Raw genomic sequence first — 24,293 nt, 5'->3', positions numbered from 1 at the left:
AGTTTGAACGGAGAAATTTCGAAAAATGTGATAAATTCACCCATCACAGAATTACTTCAATTTAGCACCTACAACCTTATTCCACCACAAAACACATTCCCATGTTTGTTTTATCCACTTTGTCAACGAATTTTTTATACATTTTCAGAATGCATCAAACATGCATATATGGAAGAAGAGCATGAACCACAAGAAATCAACCAACTAAAACGTTTCTTACCTCACGAACTCACATTATACGCTTGTTTATATGAAAGATTCAAATTCCAAGTCCCAAATATTATCAACAATTTAATACCATTTTCATTTTATACTCATGAAGAAGGTTTTGTTATACGTAAATGTCCTTTACCAAATTGTAATTATTTTATTAAAAACCCTGATGATTTTCGGCAGCATTTCGCCGATCACATAAACCAGTTAAAAATCCTAGATCAATCATTTGCCACTAACGGTTATATTTGGTCGATAATTATTAGTCATGTTAAAATTCGTAACAAAATCCCTACAGTTAGAGAATTTCTTGGAATTCCCTGATACAAATATTTTAATACCAAGAAATGTTATTAGTAACAACTCTAACATTCCAATTTTAATTTTATTAAGAAACATTGATTTTAATTTTAATAACTCCCCACCTTGGTTAGGATTAATTAATAGAAACATGGGTTTAACAGTTCCAGTTCTACCAATTCAATTTATAGATGGTGGTTTAATTATAGATAATATTGACTTAAACAATATCAATAATATTCCCCAAATTCCTCTGAATAATGACCCTAGAGTCAAAGAAATTACAAATAATGGGGAACTAATCAATTGTGAAATATGTGATACGATTCCAATTATTGAAGAAGTAAGTGATGAGTTAATGATTAGAAATGATAAAATAAATGAGTTAAGAAATAGATTATTATCTTTTATTCTACACATATTAGAGAATAACTTTAGAAACAATTCTGGAAACTATAATCAAGTTCATACAAATGAAGAAGAAGTTAAAATCAAAATACCAGAAGTTTCTATTGAGCGTGAAATAATTCCTATTAAAATCCCGGAAACTAAAAATTACATTATTTAATCAAGAAATTAATATTCCTGCCTATTCTATGGCACAAGTGCCAGTTAATATAGAAATCCCTAATTATCAATTAATTCAACGTGACATAGAATATCCCATAGATATACCGAATTATGTTAGAAATCCAACTACATTCGAAATAGGTATTCCAGACTATCATAAATATCAAGTACCAATTGAAAAACCAGAGTTTAATATAGTTAAAAGTAAGATTGACGTCCCAGTTGATACACCTAATTTCGTATATAAACCTAAAGATATTTTAATACCTATCGAAAAGCCAAATTATCAATTAGTAGAAAGTAAAATTGATGTTCCAGTCGAAATCCCAAAGATAGATTTCTATGAAAATCGGATCAAAATGGATATAGATGTCATGAAATATGATTTTAGAGATATTTCAGTTCCCATAGATATACCAAGACCTAATTTCAATATTATACCAAAACAAATCGACATTGAGATACCAGTTCCAAACTTTAGATTTAATAATAATGTAAACTTACAACAACAACAACAAAATGATCAATTAACATATGAAGGGATTAATCAAGATATTCAAAATATTACTCAAAATTCAAATCATGATAATGAAAATAATGTAAATGTTACACAAGATACAAATAATAATAACAATAATGAAAGAAATAATCATGATAATGAAGAAAATAATAGAGAATTATTACACAAACCAGAAGATTTAATTGAAGAGTTAAGGAATGTGAACTCTGAAAAAGATTTAAAAGAAATAATCGATAAATGGACTTCTTATAATATTAATAATATTTCAGATTGGATAGATGATAATAAACCCTTGGAAGAACATTATATTACAAACTTAATAGTTATTAAAAGGAAATGGCCAGGTGTGAATACATTTGTCTGTCCACATGCATGTGGTTTCGCAACACATTCTAATACATTATTAGATATACATCAAAGAGAAGTTCATAATAAAATATTAAAAGGGAATCAAATATTAGAAACAATTGGATCAATTATTAATAAGAAAACATTTTTGGAAAAATATCACATACGAAAGTAAGGGTAACAAAAGGAAAACTTATCGGAAAACTTTATGGAATTGTCCTTGTCCAAGTTGTAAATATGTAGGTGACTTAAAAACAGGATTAGCTAATCATGTTCGAAAAGTTCATCCACAATACAACAAAGATAAGAACATTTATGGTTGGTTTTGGGCAATGATTTTACAATGGGTCAAGCATCCGTTGAAAAGGAACCCACCAACTATAAAGAAATTGTTCAAGTCCAAAAAGATTAAAGAATGTAATTATTGCAGAGCCATTGGAACCTCAATAAATAATATAGGTTTACATGCTAAATCAATGCATGGTGCATCTAGAGTAGAAGGAAATCAAGGAAAATTTGAAGATGCTATTGCTAAATCTTACATTAATAAAGAATTAACAGAAGATAAAATTAGATTTATCAAATCTGAATGTAAAGAGAATGAAGATGATATGAAAAACATTAGAGAAAGAATTAAAAAAGCTGAAAGAATTCTTTTGCATCTTGGAGTAAAATCGCGAGTCTTCCATTTGTGTCGATGTCGACTTGATTTCTTTTATAATGCCACATTGTGCTTGAGGGTTTGCAATTAAAAACTTTCGCATACTCAGTGAATTTTGGTTTTCCTTCTCCATATAATACATTTGAAACTGATATAACTTGTTCTCTATAAGTTTTTGAATTTTTGAATTCATCACTTTCTATAAAAATTGTAACACTAATTATATCATTCGGTGACAGATGGTCGAGATTGAGCTCTGATAGAAAAACTGAAGGCTTTAAATTGCTGAAATCTTTTTTCGTGTTCATAATCAAAAAATTTGAATGTCCTCATAGAAAATATTCACATTATAAAAATTTTGACGATGCTTGTTTTTTATTACTTTTTGTGAAATTTACTCCAGTTTGTCGATAAGGGACCCTTATAGGGACTTTTTCCCGGCATAAAGGTATTTTCCCAGGTACTCTAGTGATTTAAATAAAGTGTACAAAAAAAATTTAAATAAATGGTGGGATGGGTTCCACCAAGAAGATACTGAAGTAGTGGTGTTAGATGAAATGAAGGTACTCTCCAAGCAAAAGGGAAAATTTGAATACCTTCCTCTCAAAAAGTGGAAATGCCTTTCAATTATGCGTGATTTTTTGAATAGCATTGAAAAATTTTCATTCAAAATATTTTTGTGAGAAAATATTCCTTCTCAAATTCGATTTCTATGTTCTACATTTTTTGACATAAAAATTTCTGAAAATTTATAAATTGCCATTGTATTTTTTAAATAATTTTAAATTATTCGATATTTTCAATTTTAATATGACAAATATGCACTGACACGCAACATTCTCAGATATAATATATTTATCGAACTCAATATTTATAATGATAATATATATTAAATTCGTTTCCGAAATTCGGTCATAGGTATACTGGGAAGATATAAGAACTAGCCATTAAAAATACATAATATATGCACATAATTGAGGATATTAATTAATATAAATATGAAATAATATTCATGATAAGTCAAGATAAATTTTTTTTCATTTTTAAAAGTGACAAATATCACTTTTGTATGGTTTATTTTCGTCGGTGCGCCGATGGTAAACGATATGACCAATAGATGCAAGATAAATGAGCAATAAATAAACATATTTCTTGATCAATTCATTGCAAATAAAGTAAAAATTACCCAAAAATATCATTAATCATTATTTGAAATAAAAATATATGAGGAGGGGGGTGGGGGTAAAAAAAGAACGACCCTTTTATCTCGACTTCTATTCAATAAAAATTATTTTTAAATTATATCATATTTAAATATTCATTATTAAATCTAAATATGTGAGCATTATGTTCATCATGTCCAAATGCAATTGTTTTCAATCATTAAATTTTCTTTATAGACATTTAGAAATATTGCCAAATTGCATAATTATTGGTAGAGGAATGACATTAAATTCGATGAAGAAGTTATGTTTATATTAGATATATTAAATATACTATTAGTTAAAAAACCAATTTGTTACACTATCTATTGCATAATTCGAAGAATTGAGAATTTTCACCTTATTTAGAATATTTATGTTCATTTGATTAATATTTGAAACTAATAATTTATCGTATTTCATAAAGAATATTGAAATATTATCAAGTTTTTTAAGCACAAAATATAATATCTTATATACTCAGTACCAAACAAATAAAGATCATGAAACTGGATTCTGCAATATATTTATTAATATATTACCACATATAAGTAAAAAATGCAAACGAATTAGATAAATCGAGAATAATAATAAGAGTAATTAAAGATTACATTAATATTTTATTTATTTTTAATATCATAATTTAAATTCCATTGAAAACAAAAAATCGGAAGATATAATCAAGAATAAAAAAAATGTATATAAATATCTACAACAAAGAACAAATATAAAATATTATATAACGAGTTAAATATTACTAAAATACATCAGATAATGAGATAACTCATTATTATAATAATTAATACAATGAACAACACATGTGTTGATAATTTAATTTATTATTGTTGATGATGCGAAATCATTTATTGTAAGTCATAATAAATCAAAAAGATACAACAATTTTATGCAACAAATTATTATCAAAAAACCAATTTATCACTGAAATGATTCATTAATAAATTATGATTCATTATTGCATTAATGGAATAATCTTCTATTATAATAATTCCAAGAACAGTGAAACTATGGCAATAACAATTCCTGTAATTGCACTTGGATGAAGCTTTGTACCATTACTATGGCTCAATGGGCATACATCGCTTATTTTGTTACCCTTGGTAACATTGATCTCTGCAAAAGTGCTTTTAGAATATTCATTTGTTACATAAATAGTTGGACTATCAAATGTTGTATTATAACACGATGGTTCATTCTTACCATAGAAGCAAACAATTTCAAGACTCATGCATGAACTAAAAAGCATAGTTATCTATCACATTAATGTTCTCTGGAATGATAACTTTCTTAATGCTATTGCAATTGATAAATGCGCCTAATCCAATCGTTCTTACTGAGCTGGGAATATCAATACTAGAAATCAAAGAACAACCTTCAAATGCATATTCTTGGATTGCTAATATGGTTTTTGGAATTACAACATCACCTGATTTTCCAGAAGGGCAAAATATTAATTTAGTAATATTTTTGTTATATACAATTCCGTCATTGTTATAATTGGAGTAATATACATTATTTAGTGAGATGGTTACAGATACTAAATTTGGACAATTTTGAAATGCAAATAGACCAATTGAAACCACTGAGTCTGGAATATTGACATTGTGGAACAAACATCCATAAAACTGGAAGTCTTGTAATACTGTGATTGAATTGGGAATACTTAAATTTGTCAACAAAGAACAATTAATGAACGAAAAAGACACCAATTGATTTTACAGAATTGGGGATATTTATATTTGTAATAAGAAAACAATCCTCAAATGCATAATCTTCAATTAATTGAACAGAACTAGGAATATTAACAATACCTTCTACTGCTGATGGACATAATATTACTTTTGATATGTTTTTATCATAAACAATTCCATCATTATTATAATTCGAATAGATTTCATTATTTTCAGAGATTTTAATTGCCTTTAATTTTGTGCATGCATCAAATGCAGATTCATTAATTAGGGGAAACTGAAGAAGAAATTTCAATTTGCTCTAAATTTAAACACCTATAAAACGCAAATTCTTGAATTTTTTCAACAGAATCTGGAATTATAACATTTGTTATCTGCCTGCAATCAGAAAAAGAGGAATATCCTATTGATTTTACAGAATTGGGGATATTTATATTTGTAATAAGAAAACAATCCTCAAATGCATAATCTTCAATTAATTGAACAGAACTAGGAATATTGACAATACCTTCTACTGCTGATGGACATAATATTACTTTTGATATGTTTTTTATCATAAACAATTCCATCATTATTATAATTCGAATAGATTTCATTATTTTCAGAGATTTTAATTGCCTTTAATTTTGTGCATGCATCAAATGCAGATTCATTAATTAAGGAAATTGATATAGGAATAATAAGCTGGTCCATAGAACAACCATAAAATGCATAATCTTTAATCGTTGTAACAGATTCACCGATTACTACATTTGTTAATTTGCTCTGATTATAAAAAGCATGGCTATCAATCACAAATACATTGCTCCCAATTTGCAGTTTTGAAAAATGACCAATGGTTTCAATATCATCTCGTGTAATAGTTGAAACATTAAAGACTTTAAGAGTATCATTTTCGAGAATAAAGTTACAGCATGTGAAAATAGGAAGAAGGTAAAACATGTATAAAAATAAATGCCATCTTTGGCAAATTTAAAATTCAATTGTTCAAATGTTTTTCTTGATCCCTATTATCATTGTTGCCAGACAATCAACAGAAAATAATGAGGAAAAACAGTGCTAAGCCAGGACTTTTAGTTAATGTTAAAGGAGATCTTGATTTCAACGAATTAATAGATCAAATCAGCAAAATAGTAGGTTTCTTGCTAACAGCAAAAAATGAAATTCCAACAAATGGAGGTGGTAGATTTATTACAGGTGTTGATTCCGGTAATGTTTATGCATTTTATTACCATCCGTCAAAGAGACACAGAGTTTCATGTAGACCAGGACATGGCCAAAGAATTCAACCAAAAGATCCAGTATGGTTTGAGGCAAATGAATGGGCCTATGTTATTCTTAAATCAGCCTGGTATGGAGGTAATCGATGCTGGTATGATGATGAATAAATCTAGATTAAGTGTAAGAACTTCAATCGATTTATTTAATTTTTTTAATAATTAAATAATTTTTTAAATATATTTTAAAAATTTTAATATTATTTTATATTATTTAATGTTTTTATAATGTTTTATGTTATTACCATATAATAATTTAGCTATTTAAAAAATATATTATTCGATTTTTTTTGATAAAAATGCCATTTTTGCTAAAAAAAATGCCATTATAATCCAAAAATTTCATCAAAATATTTGCATGTAGGAATACAACAGATTATTTTAAAATGTATATTGTTGATTGAAAACATGTGTTTTGATCAGAATTATTCTAATATTGAATAAAAAAATATTATTTTTGATATATTAATTATGGAATTGTATGAGAAAATAATATAATGATAGCCTAACATAAATTTATGTTATGTACATGCATAAAGCTTCATCAAATTTGTGTATTTTCACTTGTTTATTCATGCTTTTTCATATTATCAAATGTTTTATCATGTTCATTCATGTTGTTCTATCTTATCTTGTGCTTATTCATGTTTTTTCTCATTATAAAACTTTTTTCATATTATCTCATTTGTATTAATAATTTTTTATGTTTGTTCACATAATTTCATATTTATTCGTGTTATATAATGTTTATAAATTAATTTTGAATGTTATCTCATGATTTTCTATGTTATCTCATGTTATATCATATTTATTAATGTTTTTTCATATTATCTCATGATTTAATATGTTGATTCATGTTTATTCATGTTTTTTTTTTCATGTTTGATTTGTTGTTCATTGTTTATTTTCAATGTATTATCTCCATGTTATTCATAATACATGTCATAATAACATATAGTGAAATTTTTTATATTTTTCTATGAATTGTGTGACATTTTACACTTAATAATTCCATGAAAATCCATTTTGTTTATCAATATCAATAGATTTCAAGTTATAACATTCGTCAAATGAAGTTCCATCAATGAAAATTACAGAATTAGATACTTATACTGTTGTTAATGCACTTTGTTCATTAAAAGAAAGTTCTTCTATTTCTTAAACAGTATCCCCTATAATTACTTATGTAAAATAATGATTAATAAATAGCAATTAATATATATAATAATTTATCATTTTTTTATGTTTCATTATGTTCTCTTCATTTGATTTTGGTTTATTATATATTGTATATAATAGAAAAAAGCAAATGAACAGGAAAACATATATATTTCATAAGAATATCAAATAACATATGAAAACACATTTGAACACCATAAATAACATAAGAATATGAATATTTACATTCGTAAACATATTGACTATGTAATTTACAATATATTATGAGGCTTGTTTTTATTGTAAGCTTTGCCGAATAATAACCCAATTTTTTTTTTTTTTTTAATAAATTATATATAAATAAAACTATAATATGCTGATGCATTAAATGTCAATATACATATTCTACATAATAAGATAATATTTTAAAACTTTTTTCTTACTAACCAGAAATTAGGGTATTTAGATCAATTTATATTTACCCCCTATTCATATATCAATAATATATATTTCGATTTTATGAATATATAAATATCTTATTTTATCATAATATAATTGAATTTATATAAAACACCTTAAAGTTAATGTATCGATTTTTGTATAAGAAATTCTCTTAAATGATTATATTTTTAGATAATTTATGACTATTTACTCAAACAAGTGAAATAACTGCAGTTATAATGTGAAATAAAAGGGTATTTTCATCAAGTAGAGTTGCAAACATAAATTGTTATATAAAATTAACATTGAGTTACGGATGAGAACTTTATTAGCTGACAACATAATTTAATAACTTTCATACTTTAAATATAACATTAGACTTTCATTTGTTATAATATAAATAAAAAAACTTCTTTCTAACTTTCATCAATATTTCTCAAAAATTCATTTGAATGTTGTACCATTTCATTTCTTCTAACAACAGTTAATTTATATGGGATCAGCTTTCGAACATATTCCATATAGTACAAAGCATACTTGAAAACTTTTAAATATATTTTATGTATTGCCTAATATTTAAATAATATGTTTTTTGTACTTGCATATGAATATTTTGGAAGGATCTATGTAAATGACTCAATTAAGTTACTGTCGTCCATTTCATTAGTATATCGGAATAAGTATGATAAATTCACTTTTTTTGCATTTTTTACAAATCATTTTTAAATTTCTTATGCATATATAATTTTCTCTAACTAGATTATTTAATACTACATACATGATTTTATATTCTAAATAAATGAGGATGAGATATTTAATTATAAAATTGACATAAATTCAACCATGATTTTTTCAAACTTTCTCAATGAAATTTTGGTCATCACCAAAATTTCAAACAAATTTTTTTCATTATCAAATAAAAGTTTAAAAACTTTAATTCTAGTTTATTAATACACACATCTTATATAATAAAATAATATTATTCAAAATATTATTTATTCATTTGATGTAGAGATATGTGAGTCAATTAAAATTGACCCTCATATATTTTTTGATATATATTAAAATCCATTCATTCTATATTATGAAATTATATTATTAATTTTTTTATGAGCTAAATGTCTAGATATCAATGATCATAATTTATTCGATTACAAATATATTTAAACAAATTATTTTTATAAAATTTAATTGGATTTAAATGAAATATATTATATTTGATTTATTGAGCTATTTATGAAATATTATATGAATTAATTGATTTTGCTGATTATAATATTTGATTATTATCGACTTAAACTAATAAATTAATTTTCTTTTTATGTATACGCTTTTATTTATTATTCATATTAATAATAATTCAATATTGTATGCATTATGCGTTTAATATTTATTTGTTATTATGAATTACAATCAGCCTCAACAATTATCTTTCCCGTTTATCGATAATACTCTCTCTTATTTTTGGCTTTTTACGAATGAAGACGCAGCTATTCAATTCGCATTACAGAATGGAGTTATTTATAATCAAATGATGTGTGAAGAATGTAATTTCGATATGCAGATCTACAGAGATTCTTCAAAAGGATTTGGATACAAATGGATATGCACAAGATGCCACAAATCAAAAAAGTATTTTTATATGGAAGTATTTTTTTACTCAGCAAAAATATCACTTTCTAAGATTTTTTTATTTATTATATTGTTGGGTATATAAATATTCATGTAAAGATACTGCGAGAGAAGTAGGAGTGAGCAGAAACACAGTAACTTATTATTTTACTTTATTTAGAAATGCATGTGATGCATATGTTTTATCTTTAGAAGGTCTTGTTGTTGGCGGTCCTGATAAAACTGTTCAAATAGATGAAACTTTAATGTGTCGAAGAAAATATAATGTTGGACGATGTTTAAATCAAGTGTGGATCTTTGGGGGAATTTGTGTGGAAGATAGACAATTCTTTTGTCTTGTTGTACCTGATCGAACAAGAGAAACATTAGAAGAAGAGATTCGTAATCATATATTACCTGAAACAAAAAAAAATTTCTGATTGCTGGAAAGCGTATGACTTTCTTGATGATGACAATGATTACGAGCATGAAACTGTTAATCATTCATGTAATTTTGTTGATCCTGAAACTAAAGCGCACACTCAAATGATAGAAAGACTTTGGAGGGAACTAAAAAAAATTAATAAAAGATATGAAGGAATCCCAGAAAATAAAGTCAATGAACATATATCAGAGTTCATGTGGAGATGGAATGTTATTCACAATAAGGATCAAATGTTTAGGGCCGCCGTTCAATTAATTGCAGACACAAAGTTTACAAAAGTAATTGATTGCGATGAAGAAGAAGAAAAGTTGGAATAAGTAAAAAATTCATATCTTCGATTGTTATGATCATTTTTTTATTTCTAGAAAATTGAGGATAGAAATATAAATGATATTTTATTATGTTATTTAAATATCGATTTGTGAAGATTTATGTTACAAATTTCGAAATTTCGAAAATTTAATTTTTGAAAAATATGTATATATTATCTTTATTTGATGACATATTTTATTATATTATTTAAATATTGATTTGTTTAAATTTTTTGTTACAAATTTCGAAATTTTGAAAATTTAATTTTTTAAAAATCTGTATATATTATCTTTATTTGATAACATATCTTGTTATATTGTTTAGATTTTTGTTTTGTTTAAATTTTTTTGTTACAAAATTTCGAAATTTTGTAAATTTTTTTTTTTAAAAATCTGTATATATTATCTTTATTTGATAACATATCTTGTTATATTGTTTAGATTTTGTTTTGTTTAAATTTTTTGTTACAAATTTCGAAATTTTGAAAATTTAATTTTTTAAAAATCTGTATATATTATCTTTATTTGATAACATATCTTGTTATATTGTTTAGATTTTGTTTTGTTTAAATTTTTTTGTTACAAATTTCGAAATTTTGAAAATTTAATTTTCGAAAAAGATCGTCATTAATCAATCCTATATCGTGGTAAACCTTAATGTATTATATACACTTTAGTCCTATTAATTTTTTACATTAATTTGATGTCAAAAAAATCATATCAATTTTTAAAAATCAAATAAATTCATTAATATAGCTCATTAATAAACTTGACATATGTTAAAAACTTCGATAAAATATTATTATAAACATAAAAAAATCGGATTTTTTAGGAATAATTAAATTTATAAATTTTTCTGATTTCAGATTTCAATCACATTTCTCATGTTTAGTAATGTATACATATTTAATCACTCGAATTTTGTCCAACCAAACATATTGCAATCTTGAAAAAAAATATAATAATTTTCGGTAAAATGATGTTCATTCAATTATTGAATGATAATTCAATATTTATACAGAAAATTCTGCGTAAAAAGCAGTTAATTCCAAACATTTATTCAAAAAGTGAACATTTTTTTTGAAGAATTAATTATTACACACATTCATTTATGAGCGATAATATTATTTTATCTGGTAAATTTTTCATTTTTGTATGAAAAAAATAGTGAAATAATCTATTCTATTTTTAAAAAAATGTTAGAATATTTTTTTGAAATATAAATCTAATGAAATATATAATTTTTAATGACAAAAATTGATATAATTTTTAATTTGATAATAATCTTTTTTAAAATCTTACCAAAAAACACGGGGGATTCAACTTATTCAGAGTCTTATATGTACATGAATGTATATCTTATAATATTTCTAAAGTTACCAAGAAAATAAGTGTATAAAGTTATTGTCATAATGCTAATTGATTTTATGGGAAATATGAATTTATCGATCATTTTTTGATATGATTACAATTAGTTCATTTTTTAATCATAGTTATAATTAATAATCATTAATAAACAGTATATTAATCTTGAAATAGTTCAACATGAAAACATTTTTATTTTAGATCTTAAAAGTCTTCTTTGTAATTATAAATCACTTATATATATATATCCATTGAAATTTAACATTATTAAAGATTTTTTATAGGTGATTTCACGAACCTTGATCCAGAAAAATAATTGTAATTTACAATTTTTCATAATTGTAGCATAAATATAATTTTCCGAAAAAAATCATTTCTAAATATTTTTATAGTTTCCCCTCTATAATAATGAATGAAATCTACGCTCTCTTATATATTTTATTTCAAATTCATTAAGTACAATTACTTTTATTACATTTCGAGTTACTACTATTTCTTATGCATAATATAAAGAATTTTTTTTTAAGTTAGGTATCATAATAATTCATATAATTATATTAAATTTATACATTTTGTTCATTGATAGATCAAGATAACTTAGAATATTTGAAAAAATTTCATTATTTAAATCATAAGAGAGAGACTAAATTAAGGTAGAGAAGTCATAATTTATTATAATAAACAAATTAATATAATATTCATATTTAAAAATCATATATACTCACATTTATTAATTTAATTCATGCTATGTTATATTTGTTAATGGACATGTATATTAAGTGTTTTTTTAATGTTATCCTATGTTAACTTTTTTTCCCCCCAGTTCTTTATGTTATCTCAACTTTATTCATTTTTATTCTATATTTGATGATGCTATTTCATGCTTATCAAAAAATTAATATATTCCATTCTTTTTTTATCTTGTTAAATTAAGCTTATTTATGCTTATTCATTTTAATTATGTGTTTTCTCCTTGCATGTGGTATGAGTGTTATATGTGTTTATGTGCCGGATGATATATATTAAAGAAAATAGCTAGGAGATTTGCATAATACTTATTATATGATATTTATATTTAAATAATCTTGGAATAATATATTATTTCTCAAGGAAAATTTTAGTATTACCAAAATTGTTTGTAAAAACTAGTCTTTTACGATTATGGAATCGTAAATGGAGCTTTATAGATATTCATTAACATGTTAATATTATTATAAATGATTAAAGGAATAAAATAAGCTAATAAAATTATAATTTTATATACAAATGTCATTAATAAATCTTGTTTTTTATGAACACAGCCAAATAATAAATGTTGAAATACCTAATTCTCTTTATTACAATAGAATAACTTATTTTATAGAATATTATTACATGAAATTATAATACCAAAATCAGCGATGTCAATTTCTCCAAAATATTTTATCTCATATTGTATTATGTTCATATATGTTAAAACCATGCGATTTTTCGTGTTGTATTTCATTCGAATAATAGTAAGGAGGGATTTTAATTATTCTATTTATTCACAATAAAGTAAGGACACTTAGTTTGAATAAACTTTATACAGTATTGAATCGAAAATTACTTTAAATGAATTCAAATAATATTGTTATTTCATTTGATCTATTATATCTTGTAGCTTATTCACTCATGATTCTTCATGTTTACTTATGTTAATTCAAATTCATTTGTGTTTGTATATATACCTACTCATGTTCATTAATGAATGCTATAGTTAATTCATGTTTATTTATTATTCTTTATGTTGTTTTTGAATAAAAATCTTGAGAATTGATTTTAAAATGAATAAATCTCAATATTAACTGAATATAAATCAAAATTAATGAAACTTTTAATATATCATATAATTTTAATAAATGTGATAAAGATATTTTTCAACTATTTAATTTTTAAGTGAAAATGATTATCTATAATAAAAAAAAATTCGAATATTTTAATATTTAACAAAAAGCATTAATTATTATATATGTTTTTTGGTTTACAGATCAAAATTATGAATGTGTACTGATTTATCAACAAAGCAATATTTTTTTGGTGGCGACCGTTCAAAGTAAAAATCTATTTGGTGACATTTTATAAATTTTCAGAAAAAAAAAAAAAAAAAAATGTAGAACATAGAAATCAAATTTGAGAAGGAATATTTTCTCACAAAAATATTATGAATGGGAATTTTTCAATGCTATTCAAAAAATCACGCATAATTGAAAGGCATTTCCACTTTTTGAAAGGAAGGTATTCAAATTCTCCCATTAGGTTGGAGAGTACCGAAATGAATCCTAGTAAATCAATATTGGTGGATCTATTAAAAGACTGGGGTGATAGGTTCCCGTTTCGAGGAGAAGTGAAGGTAATATTACTTGAGAGGTACCATTAACGATCTCCGCAAGATGGGATGACTTGTTGAATTATATTATTTATTCTTAACGTTCTGTTATCGCTCATGAAATATTAACGTCTGAGTAAACCATTCAATTGATTTTATAGATAATTGTTTTTCGATGTTTCTGGTTATATTATTTTTTCTTTTCGACTCAGCACATTATTGATAATAACAAAGTTTGTTCACTCAATGGGTGATTGAGAACTTTTTTCTTTTTTTCTTTTTCTTTTAACCAAAATACCCCCTCCCCCAAAGAGAGCTTTAATGGCGAATGAGTGCATTTATCACAAACCTGCCATAGCCCGACTCAGCGGAGCACTTTTTTTAATAAAGGGCGTAGACAGGTGATCAGTATAAAGTGTATCAAAAGTGAAGGTTTGAGTTATCCTTTTCTCCGGAGAGAGACCGTTATTCGAGGACGTTCGAGAAATAAAATAATTTTTCGACAGGCCACCCCGTCTTGTGAATGACGTTAATGGTACCTCCTAAAATATATTACCTGTCGAAAATATTTTTTGTCTTATAAAATGTCGTCTATCGTTCACAATTGAATACTTCACTTGATAAATTTAAATCATTTCGATCGGTCTCCCTATAAATTTTTTTTGTTCTATGAACAGATATAATTGATTGGTTTCAATTTTAGGTATCTTCAAATAAAATTTAATGATAAAATTGTCAAATGAATTGTTAATTAATTACATAGGTTATGGTACGGAATTGAATACTTCACTCAATTCGTGTTAAAATATATTCAAATTACTCTTCAGGAGTTAATTTCATATTTATAATGATGCTTCTCAATTATAAGTAGTTTATCTAGATGGTGTCTACTCAAATTGAGGTAACAAAAGTTAATTTGATAAAATTAATAAAACTTTGATATACTAGGGTTGTCAAATTTCTCCCATTTGTAGTTTTTTCTCCCGCTCCACTTCAAATAGATGTAAGAAATGGTAGAAACGAAAAGGAATTTTTGTATGATCATTAATCGTTTAGTATTAACGTACTCTAGTGAAAAGTGTCTTTTTTCTTTCCAAATTTTTCCTTTCGATTCTAACGGTCGCCTCGTATTCATAGGAAATTGATCGTTCTGCGAGTACGATAGCTCACCGTATCGGAGTTGGATTTCAATTATGGGAGAAAAGTGGGGAAAAGTGGAAGAAAAGTGGGAGAATTCTTCGCTCTCTTCATTCAAAATTGATACGTGGCATTTGAATTAGATTTTGTTCTCCCACTATTTCTGAGGATCTCCCACTTTTTCTCCCACTTTTCTCCCATTTTTTCTTCCGGGAGATAACCGTTTATTTGAGCTGTCAAAAACCTGGAAATAATTGAGATAAACCGAAATCATATTTTTATTGTTGAAGATCCATCTGAATCATAGCAATTTTATATGAAATCTTTTTGTCCTCCTGGCTTCATGATCACCCATATCAATTCTGATAGAAAGCATACTTATTACCAATGTAGATATACCAAAAATATTTATGGCAAAGTTATTCAATGTTCATACAAAATGAGGACTGATCACCCCAAGCCAACACAACACAAACATGTCTATGATTCCCCTCTTGAAAATTATTTTGGCATAACGAAAATTTCCAAACATATAGATGTTCAATTCTACTTTTTAATCGCAAGTCTAGATCTTTCAATCAATGCTGCATCAAGTCCTCAAATGTATGATTTCATTAGGATGTGTATTCAGCTGGGCCAAAGTAATCCAAACGCAGAAATCGAATCATTATTTTCATTCAACTCAAAAAACACACTGAGAAAAAACTTCTGCCAATATGCGAAAACCAACAAAAAGGCCACACTTCGAGGGTATTCTTTGTTTCCTCTTAATTCTTTAGTGATTGATGCTGGGATGAATCATGGCGTTTTATATTTAATAGCAATAGTTTCAAACCCTATAGCATTAGACCTAAAACCACTAATAATTTCAGCAAATAGGAATTTTATTGGGAACTTACAGAACTATAAAGATGTTGTTATCAATATTATTGATCAATTAGAATTATACAACGTTGCAATTGGATCGAGCACTGCGGACAACCTATCAGTACAAAAATCTGCCATTGATCCGAAATCACAAAATTCATTTCGATTTACATCAATGCATGAGAACAATTATCCAATTATTTTTTTCCCATGTATTTCACATACAATAGCATTAGGTATCAAAGACACATTTCAATTGGACAATTTGTCAATGATTCGAGATTATATTTCGAGATTTTCGAAAATTTTTCGATTATTATTAATCAGTTCAACTTTGCGAGAAGTATGTCCCGGATTTTGTCCAACAAGATGGTTTAATACATTTGAGATTTGTGAATGGGGAATCCGTAAGATTGGTAAAATCAAACAAATATTAAATAAAACAAATCTGTTTAATAGTGATGATGATTTAAGCTTCATCAAGTTCATGCTCATAGATGTAATTTCAAATACAACTCTTTTATTATTATTTTTCATGAAACTAATAAAAACAATTGAAAAAGATCATTTCCCTGCGTCAAACATCTATCCACTTATTCTTAGTTTGCCTGATTTTCATTCTGAAATCAATAATTATTATAATACGACATTTGATTATGATCATATTAATAATAAAATTATCAGAAGATTGCAAACGACGAGAGATTATCGATTGATTAAACTTTCATTTTATCTCACGTTACAAGGAAGAGAATATGCAAAAGAAGTCGAAGTTGCCCAAAGAAATGTGGATACTAGTAACTTAAATCAAAAACTTAAACTTGAACAAAACGACAAGATGTCACTTAATAGCACTAAACAATTTAATGAGCAATTAGAAGAAGATTATAATCAAATTGAAATCGACGAGAATTTAGTATTTGATGGAATGATAACCGGAGGTGAAATTGAACCTATTGAAGTACAAGAGGAAGAAGAGGCCCAAGAAGAAAAAGAATTCGATTATTTTGCTGTACTAGATGAAAACCTCGAAAATTCAAACGTTGAAGCAGATGTTTCATTACAAAGTTTGTTGGAGCGAATGACGAAGATTTGTCACATGCATAATTATTAAGATGATAATATCGAAAAAGTTTCATGCAAGTTTATTGATTGGTTCACATTGAGTGGCAATCAGCTTCCATTTTATCCAAGCAGTAAGACTTCGTCTTATGGATATTTTGATGTATTGTATACAATTGAAAGTTGGTAACCATTCGCAAGGATCGGACAGCAGATCTTATTGATACAATCCACTGAAGCCGCAGCAGAACGAGCATTTTCGAGGCTTCAAAAGGTTCGATCAGATCTTAGAACAAAAACAGAGAAAGCCCTAGAAAAAGCAAAGCTTTTTCTTTCTAGTTTCTAGAATCGCTGTTTTTAGGCTTTAATCATCTTCACTGGCAGAGTTACGCTCATTTCTTTCCAATTCGCCTTATACAAATTTTCAACGCCCATACAAAATTATTTGCAAACGGCCTGGCCATGTCATTTTGCCAATGCAAATTAGAAATGTCTTTCAGGGAGAACCCCATAATGATTACACGAGAAAAGATTCGAGAAAGAAGATTCAAATCGTGATAGATGAACTCATGAATGGAAAGCTATCAATTTATAAATTATTAAAATTATCAAATATTCCAGAATCCACTTTAAAATATTGAAAGAAACAAATGTCTATTAACAACAATTGGAGGCCGTGGTTGAATAACCATGGGATTGGGCATAGAATATTTACTGATGACGAAGAAGCTGCAATCAAAGATTATATTTTCACTAATTTTATCTCCCAAGGATTCTACTTAAATGACGAAGATTTTGCAGATATTGCATATCAAGCATACCTTGAAAAGAACAATCAAAATGAAAAAATGTTTGAAAAAGAATTTTTGATTAGCAAATGCTTTATCCATAATTTCAAAAAGAGAAACCACATATCTTCGAGGAAACCTCATTTAAAAAGGGAACCTGTAACACCAGAAGATGACAAGAATAAATTTATTGAGAAAATTCGAAATCTTGATGAGACCACTGATCGCTCAAGAATAGTGAATGCTGATGAGACAAGCTGGAAGAGCTTTCCAGGTGGAATTTTAACATGGTCCGAGAAAGGATCAGATAATGTGAAAGTTTTTTTTAAGGGAAATCCGAAGCAATCTGTTACTGTATTGGCTGGAATAAAGGCCGATGGAACTAAGTTGTCTTTGTTTATCATTGCAAAGGGCACAACTGAGAGAACAGAAAGAAATTTAGGTGACATTTCATATCACATGTCCGGTAGATAAAAGAGCGGATGGACTACAGATAGCACATTTCAAGATTATTTAACATTTCTTCGCAAGCATTTCGGCGACAACGATAAGATACACCTCATAATTGATCATTACAAATCTCACGAGACGGAAAAGATCAAAGATCTTGCAAATCGATTAAACATTGATTTGATTTTCATACCAGCTGGACTAACAGATTGCCTGCAGCCCCTCGATAGATTGGTGTTTGGCTGCTTAAAATCAACAGCCAGAAGACTCTATAAAAAAACATTTCAAGAAAATCCAAATACGGTCTTTAACAAAGAAATGGCAATTAAGCACTTACTGGCAGCTTGGGAACACTTACAAATGCATACAATCACAGAATCATGGTCCATTTATGATGAATAAAAAATTCATTATTCCTGTTTGTCTTTCGACTACAAAAGAAATGAGGAAGCTATATGAATGAAAATGCTCAGAGTGTAATCCCAAATTATGATTTAGTGAAATCTCAAATTATCACATGCAAAAAGTCAAAGATTGTTATAACTTGAAGAACAATTGCATGATACTGTAGGGAATGTTGATCATTAAAAATATTGAAGAATTGAATGATCAAACGAATAATTTATTTTTGCAAATTTCATTTTTTTTGTTGAGTGGCTTTATGTTCCCTTATGTTGTATCTAAAAGTCATCATTGGCTTAAAATTTGTCTCTTGACCTTTTTTAGGTTAAAAACAAAAATATGAATAATTTGAAAGAAATGATTCTTAAAAAAATGACATGAGGGCAACGCGGTTAAATACAGAGGTCCATTAACCCGTACAAATCCAGACATTTGTAATCAGCAAAAAAAAAATGCTTGCAGGAAATATGGATGAAAACGGTTTTTTATTCAATTTATGTGTCAAGAAAATTGAATACAGCGAATTGGAGAGAAACAAGGGTATTCAATAAAACCGGTTATTCAAAACGTATTTCAAAACCGATTCTAATGTTTCTCCCAAGCAAGAATTTTTTTTCTCCCAAATGTCATTTTTTTTCTCCCGTTGACAATCCTAGATATACTCAATAATTATTGATATTTATCCATATATTAATAATAAAATCATTAGTTTATCATTTTTAATGGATATATTTTTATTACGAACAAAAAATCACTTTTGAAACAAATATCGTATTTCAAATTTTTTTTAATGAGTTGTTCTTATTTACTCTGTTTCTAACGTTATAATTGAATACTCGATTTTTTAAAAGATATTATTTCATCCCATGAATACAAGATATTTAAATTCAAAAAAACATCATAGATATATGTTTTTGAATGTGTAGATTTGATTAATGCTGTCGGAATCTTAAAATAAAAATATTTTTTTAAATTGACCTTATCTTATTTTAGAATTAATTTTTTGAAGATTTAATATTAAATTATTTTATTACTTTATATAAGCTATATTATATATTAATTTATCAAAAATCATTAAGTTTGAAGTCTAGAAAAAATAAAAATAAAAAAAAAATTGGAATTCGGCGTTCATTTAAAAAAGTGTATTTGAATAGTTTATTATGAAAAGCGCGTATAAACGCACACGCATCCCACAGCCCCCATCGAATATGTCATTAACTACACACCACCAGAAGTGACAACAGAAGCCACTGAAGTTACAACAGAAGTTGTAACAGAAGCCACTGAAGTAACTATAGATATAACATCTTAAGTAACAACAGAAGCCACTGAAGTAAAAACAGATGTAACAGGGCGAAGGCAACTCATTGGGCGGAGGCGCCATTGCCGGCAATGTGATTGCTGTTGTTGCAGTTATTGTCATCGCAGTTGTTACTGTTTTCGTAATCAGGCGCAAGAACAAGGAAATAGACGTTGACAGCGCACCCTCACTATGAACAAAGAAGTAATATTAGGCACATCACCTTTTCCAATTGTATTTTCTCCTCAAACGCGGCACTCAAAAATTTGCTGTTTTTTCACTTTTGAGAAGATGTTTGAATCAAAAAGTGTCAGTTTACAATGAGCACACATAAGTATGTGATCCCTGAGCAAGCGCAACTGTACCAGGGTGCACAAGCAGCGAGCACTCCGACGATGCAACATGCGCCCGCGCCAACGCCGACTCAGCCAATCTTTCCTTGGGCAAATCCAAAAGTGTTAAAACCAAATAATCTGCCTTCATATTTCAGGCCCACTGTTAGCGTTTTCCCTGCGTCTAAAGCAACAGAATTATCAGCAAAAATACCGTTAGGTATAATTGTTAATCCAGCAAATGTTGTTGGAATTCCATGTATTGATTATTCACAAAGTCAAATCCAAAGATGTGCAAATTGTTATTCTTACTTAAGCCCATATTCTAGGATATTACCTGATGGCTTGGCTTTCACATGCCCATTTTGTGGTGCTACAACAAAATCTAAATCTAAAGATCAAGCACCAATGTTTAATATACCCGAACTTAGTAATTGTGTTTATGATATGATTGCTCCACGCGGTTTTATTTCTCGAATTGCGCCAAATGCACAACCTGTTTATTTCTTTTTAGTTGATATTTCAGCCGAAGCTGTTTCCACTGGCTTTTCCATCCAATTTCTTGAATCTCTGAAAGCACTTGTTGATACAATTCCACCATATGTCTTAATCGGATTAATGACCGTTTCACATAAAGTTACACTCTATGACTTTAAACGAAGTTCCACAGTTATTGTTGCAGATCTTAGTGATCCTGTTGTTCCTACTGGTTCATTTGCGCCAATATCTGAATGTAAAGATAGTTTCATTACAATTATAAATGAAATCCTTCAAGACGTCAAGACTAATCCACCACAGCCAGGCCATTGTTTAGCATCTGCACTTAATGTTGCATCATTAGCTCTTCTTTCATATGGAGGCATCATCATCAGCGGTTTTTGCGGTTTCCCGACGGTTAACATCAATGATGCTCAAAAGGAGACGTTAATTCGTGATATCGGATTTAAGCTTAATCGTAATCGAATTTCGACACATTTATTTTTCTTACCATCACTTACCCAAAAAGAGAGTCATTTAAGTATATTAGGGTTATTACCACGACTTACTAATGGCGACATCCATTATTATCGAACATTTGATCCACAAACGTTACATGCTGATTTATTTGATACAATTTCCAAGAACTATTTATGGGATGCGTCAATGCGCTTACGCTGTAAAACTGGGATTAACATCACATCCATTTCATGCAACTGCTCCATCAGTAGCAAGACAGTATATTTCCCCATTTCATCCACCAACAATTCGATGTTATTTAATCTCATGTTAGACCAAAACTTCAAAAGTCCGACAGCATTATTCCAAGCAGCGTTCTTATGGACGAATGAGAACAAACAGCGAATGATACGCATATTCACGTTCGAAGTTCCTACGAGTGATAAGCCGCAAGAAGTCCGCAACTCTATTGACGAAGCAGCGTTAGCAGTGTTATTAGCAAAGCGTTCTTCAACAATTGCATTAAAGACGAAACAAGATGAAGCGGCGCAATTCATTCGGAAAGAATTTAACTCGATTTGCTCCGGCGGAGTTAAGTTCCCAACACTTCCATACTTAGTTCATTCTTTGTTATGTAGCAAAAGTTTAAGGAACGTAAACGTGAATGAAAATGACCAAAAAATTCAAGACATTATAAAGTTACAATCAATGTCTTTAATCGATACAATGTTATATTTGTACCCTGAAATGTACGTATTAGATAATATTAATAACTTAAAACAATTGCCTTTAAATCAACAGTCATTTGCTGAAGGAAATTGTTTTTTGGTTCACACGGTTTCAAAGGTTTACATCTGGATAAGCCCCGGGGCTACCCCACAGTACTTAACGGCCGCTTTCGGGGTGGGGGCTGTGGACCAATTGGATTTAAATAATATACCAAAGTTGGAAACAAATGAAAATAAGATTATTAACGAGAAAATAGCAGAATGTTATAATTTAAGTGGTAAATATTTACCAGTGGAAATTATCCCGCCAGGAAGTGAAAAAGAGGCTTTGTTCGCTGAGTTCTTGGTGGACTGCTCAAAGGCTTGCGGTAGTGATGTGGGACCTTTCATCGGACAGACAAACGTTCTCATTTGAATTAAATAAATATTAATTCTTTATGTTTTATTCAGCCTAATATTTGATTACAGAGTCGCGCATTCGCCACGTTGTCACAAAGTTACGCATTTTCCCCGATGTAACTGATGAATTTAATTCGCGAAGTATCACTAAAGCAACTTCGGATTGATTTTTGATTTTGTTAACTAACTGCATAAAAGTAATAGAATCGTTTTGAGGATGCGTTTTGCTTTGGTAATTTAGAATCTGTTTTGGTAAGTTATTTAATAATTCTGTAATTTTCGTTTCAGACTCTCCAAGTTTAAGCGAATTTTCTGAGTCCATTCCACTGGTCATTACTTTTAACAATGTGATTTCTAAATCATTACATATTTCATTCCATTCTTCTTCCATCCAAAATTGGATATTGGGTATTCTATGATTTACAAGGAAAGTGCTCTCGCAGGAGGTGCACCCCAAAACATCATCTAGATGATGCTTTTTAGATGAAGCTTGTGATGATCAAACACAATCGGAATAATGATATTTCTAATATAAGTATTATACACCATAGAATTTTTACACTTTTTTTTAATCAAAAAATATTTATGTCAAACATATGAATTCTATTTTTAATTTCTCCAAGTTAAAAAAGTGAAATAGTATAAATGTGATACACATTTAACAATAAAGGTCTCTTGCTATTGCTCCATCATTTACTCTTGAGAAAACCTCCAAATAACATATTTCACATCACATGTCATTCTAAGATAGCTATCGTTTTTGTCATTTTCTGAGATAACCGTTAATATATTTGGAGTATGTCCGAAGATCTCAATTTGACGCCTGAGCAAATTGCAGAATTCCGCGAGGCTTTTAATATCTTCGATAAAGATGGGGATGGAAGGATTACAGCTAAAGAATTAGGAACTGTAATGCGTTCTTTAGGTCAAAATCCCTCAGAAGCCGAAATACAAGATATGGTAAATGAAGTCGATATTGATGGAAATGGAACAATTGAGTTCGATGAATTTCTTTATATGATGAGTCGTCAACTCCGTGAAGGTGATACCGAAGAAGAAATTATTGACGCTTTTCGTGTTTTTGATAAGGATGGTGATGGAAAAATTTCTGTTGCGGAGCTCACTCACATTATGAAGAATTTAGGTGAACCTTTGACACAAGAAGAAATTGATGAAATGATTGCACAAGCAGATACTAACAAGGATGGAATTATTGACTATGCCGAGTTCGTTCATATGATGCTTTCATCATAAAGCATTAATGGTTTAAAATAAAGCATCACATTTATGAATACAATCTTCAAATACATTGTTCACTTTTTTCAATTACATTAGAATAATTTCGTTTTATTATAGAATTTAAGAATGTGATTTATATTCTCGTTCTTGAAATAATTTCATCCTTCTGTCAAAA

The 24,293-nt window shown here is 27.8% G+C and overlaps 4 protein-coding genes across 4 annotated transcripts; all 4 read left to right on the top strand.

Moving 5' to 3' along the window:
* Positions 1–6,566: 6,566 nt before the first annotated feature.
* On the top strand, positions 6,567–6,911 carry GO595_006888 (uncharacterized protein; the record flags this gene model as incomplete). The annotated part of the gene is made up of 1 exon (XM_067920290.1): positions 6,567–6,911. The coding sequence occupies one exon, from the start codon at positions 6,567–6,569 to the stop codon at positions 6,909–6,911; it is 345 nt and encodes a 114-aa protein (XP_067772930.1).
* A 10,106-nt stretch (positions 6,912–17,017) lies between these two features.
* GO595_006887 (uncharacterized protein) lies at positions 17,018–17,596 on the top strand (the record flags this gene model as incomplete). The annotated part of the gene is made up of 1 exon (XM_067920289.1): positions 17,018–17,596. One exon carries the CDS (start codon positions 17,018–17,020, stop codon positions 17,594–17,596), a length of 579 nt encoding a protein of 192 aa, XP_067772929.1.
* A 3,208-nt stretch (positions 17,597–20,804) lies between these two features.
* On the top strand, positions 20,805–22,895 carry GO595_006886 (Sec23/Sec24 trunk domain containing protein; the record flags this gene model as incomplete). Its single annotated transcript, XM_067920288.1, has 1 exon — positions 20,805–22,895. One exon carries the CDS (start codon positions 20,805–20,807, stop codon positions 22,893–22,895), a length of 2,091 nt encoding a protein of 696 aa, XP_067772928.1.
* Positions 22,896–23,677: 782 nt separating this feature from the next.
* Positions 23,678–24,133, top strand: GO595_006885 (Calmodulin; the record flags this gene model as incomplete). The annotated part of the gene is made up of 1 exon (XM_067920287.1): positions 23,678–24,133. The coding sequence occupies one exon, from the start codon at positions 23,678–23,680 to the stop codon at positions 24,131–24,133; it is 456 nt and encodes a 151-aa protein (XP_067772927.1).
* Between the last annotated feature and the right edge of the window lie 160 nt (positions 24,134–24,293).

The sequence above is a fragment of the Histomonas meleagridis genome (genome assembly GCF_020186115.1).
Source record: "Histomonas meleagridis strain 2922-C6/04-10x chromosome Unknown contig_5, whole genome shotgun sequence".
NCBI lineage: Eukaryota > Parabasalia > Tritrichomonadida > Dientamoebidae > Histomonas > Histomonas meleagridis.
This window is presented reverse-complemented; position numbering and strand designations above follow the sequence as displayed.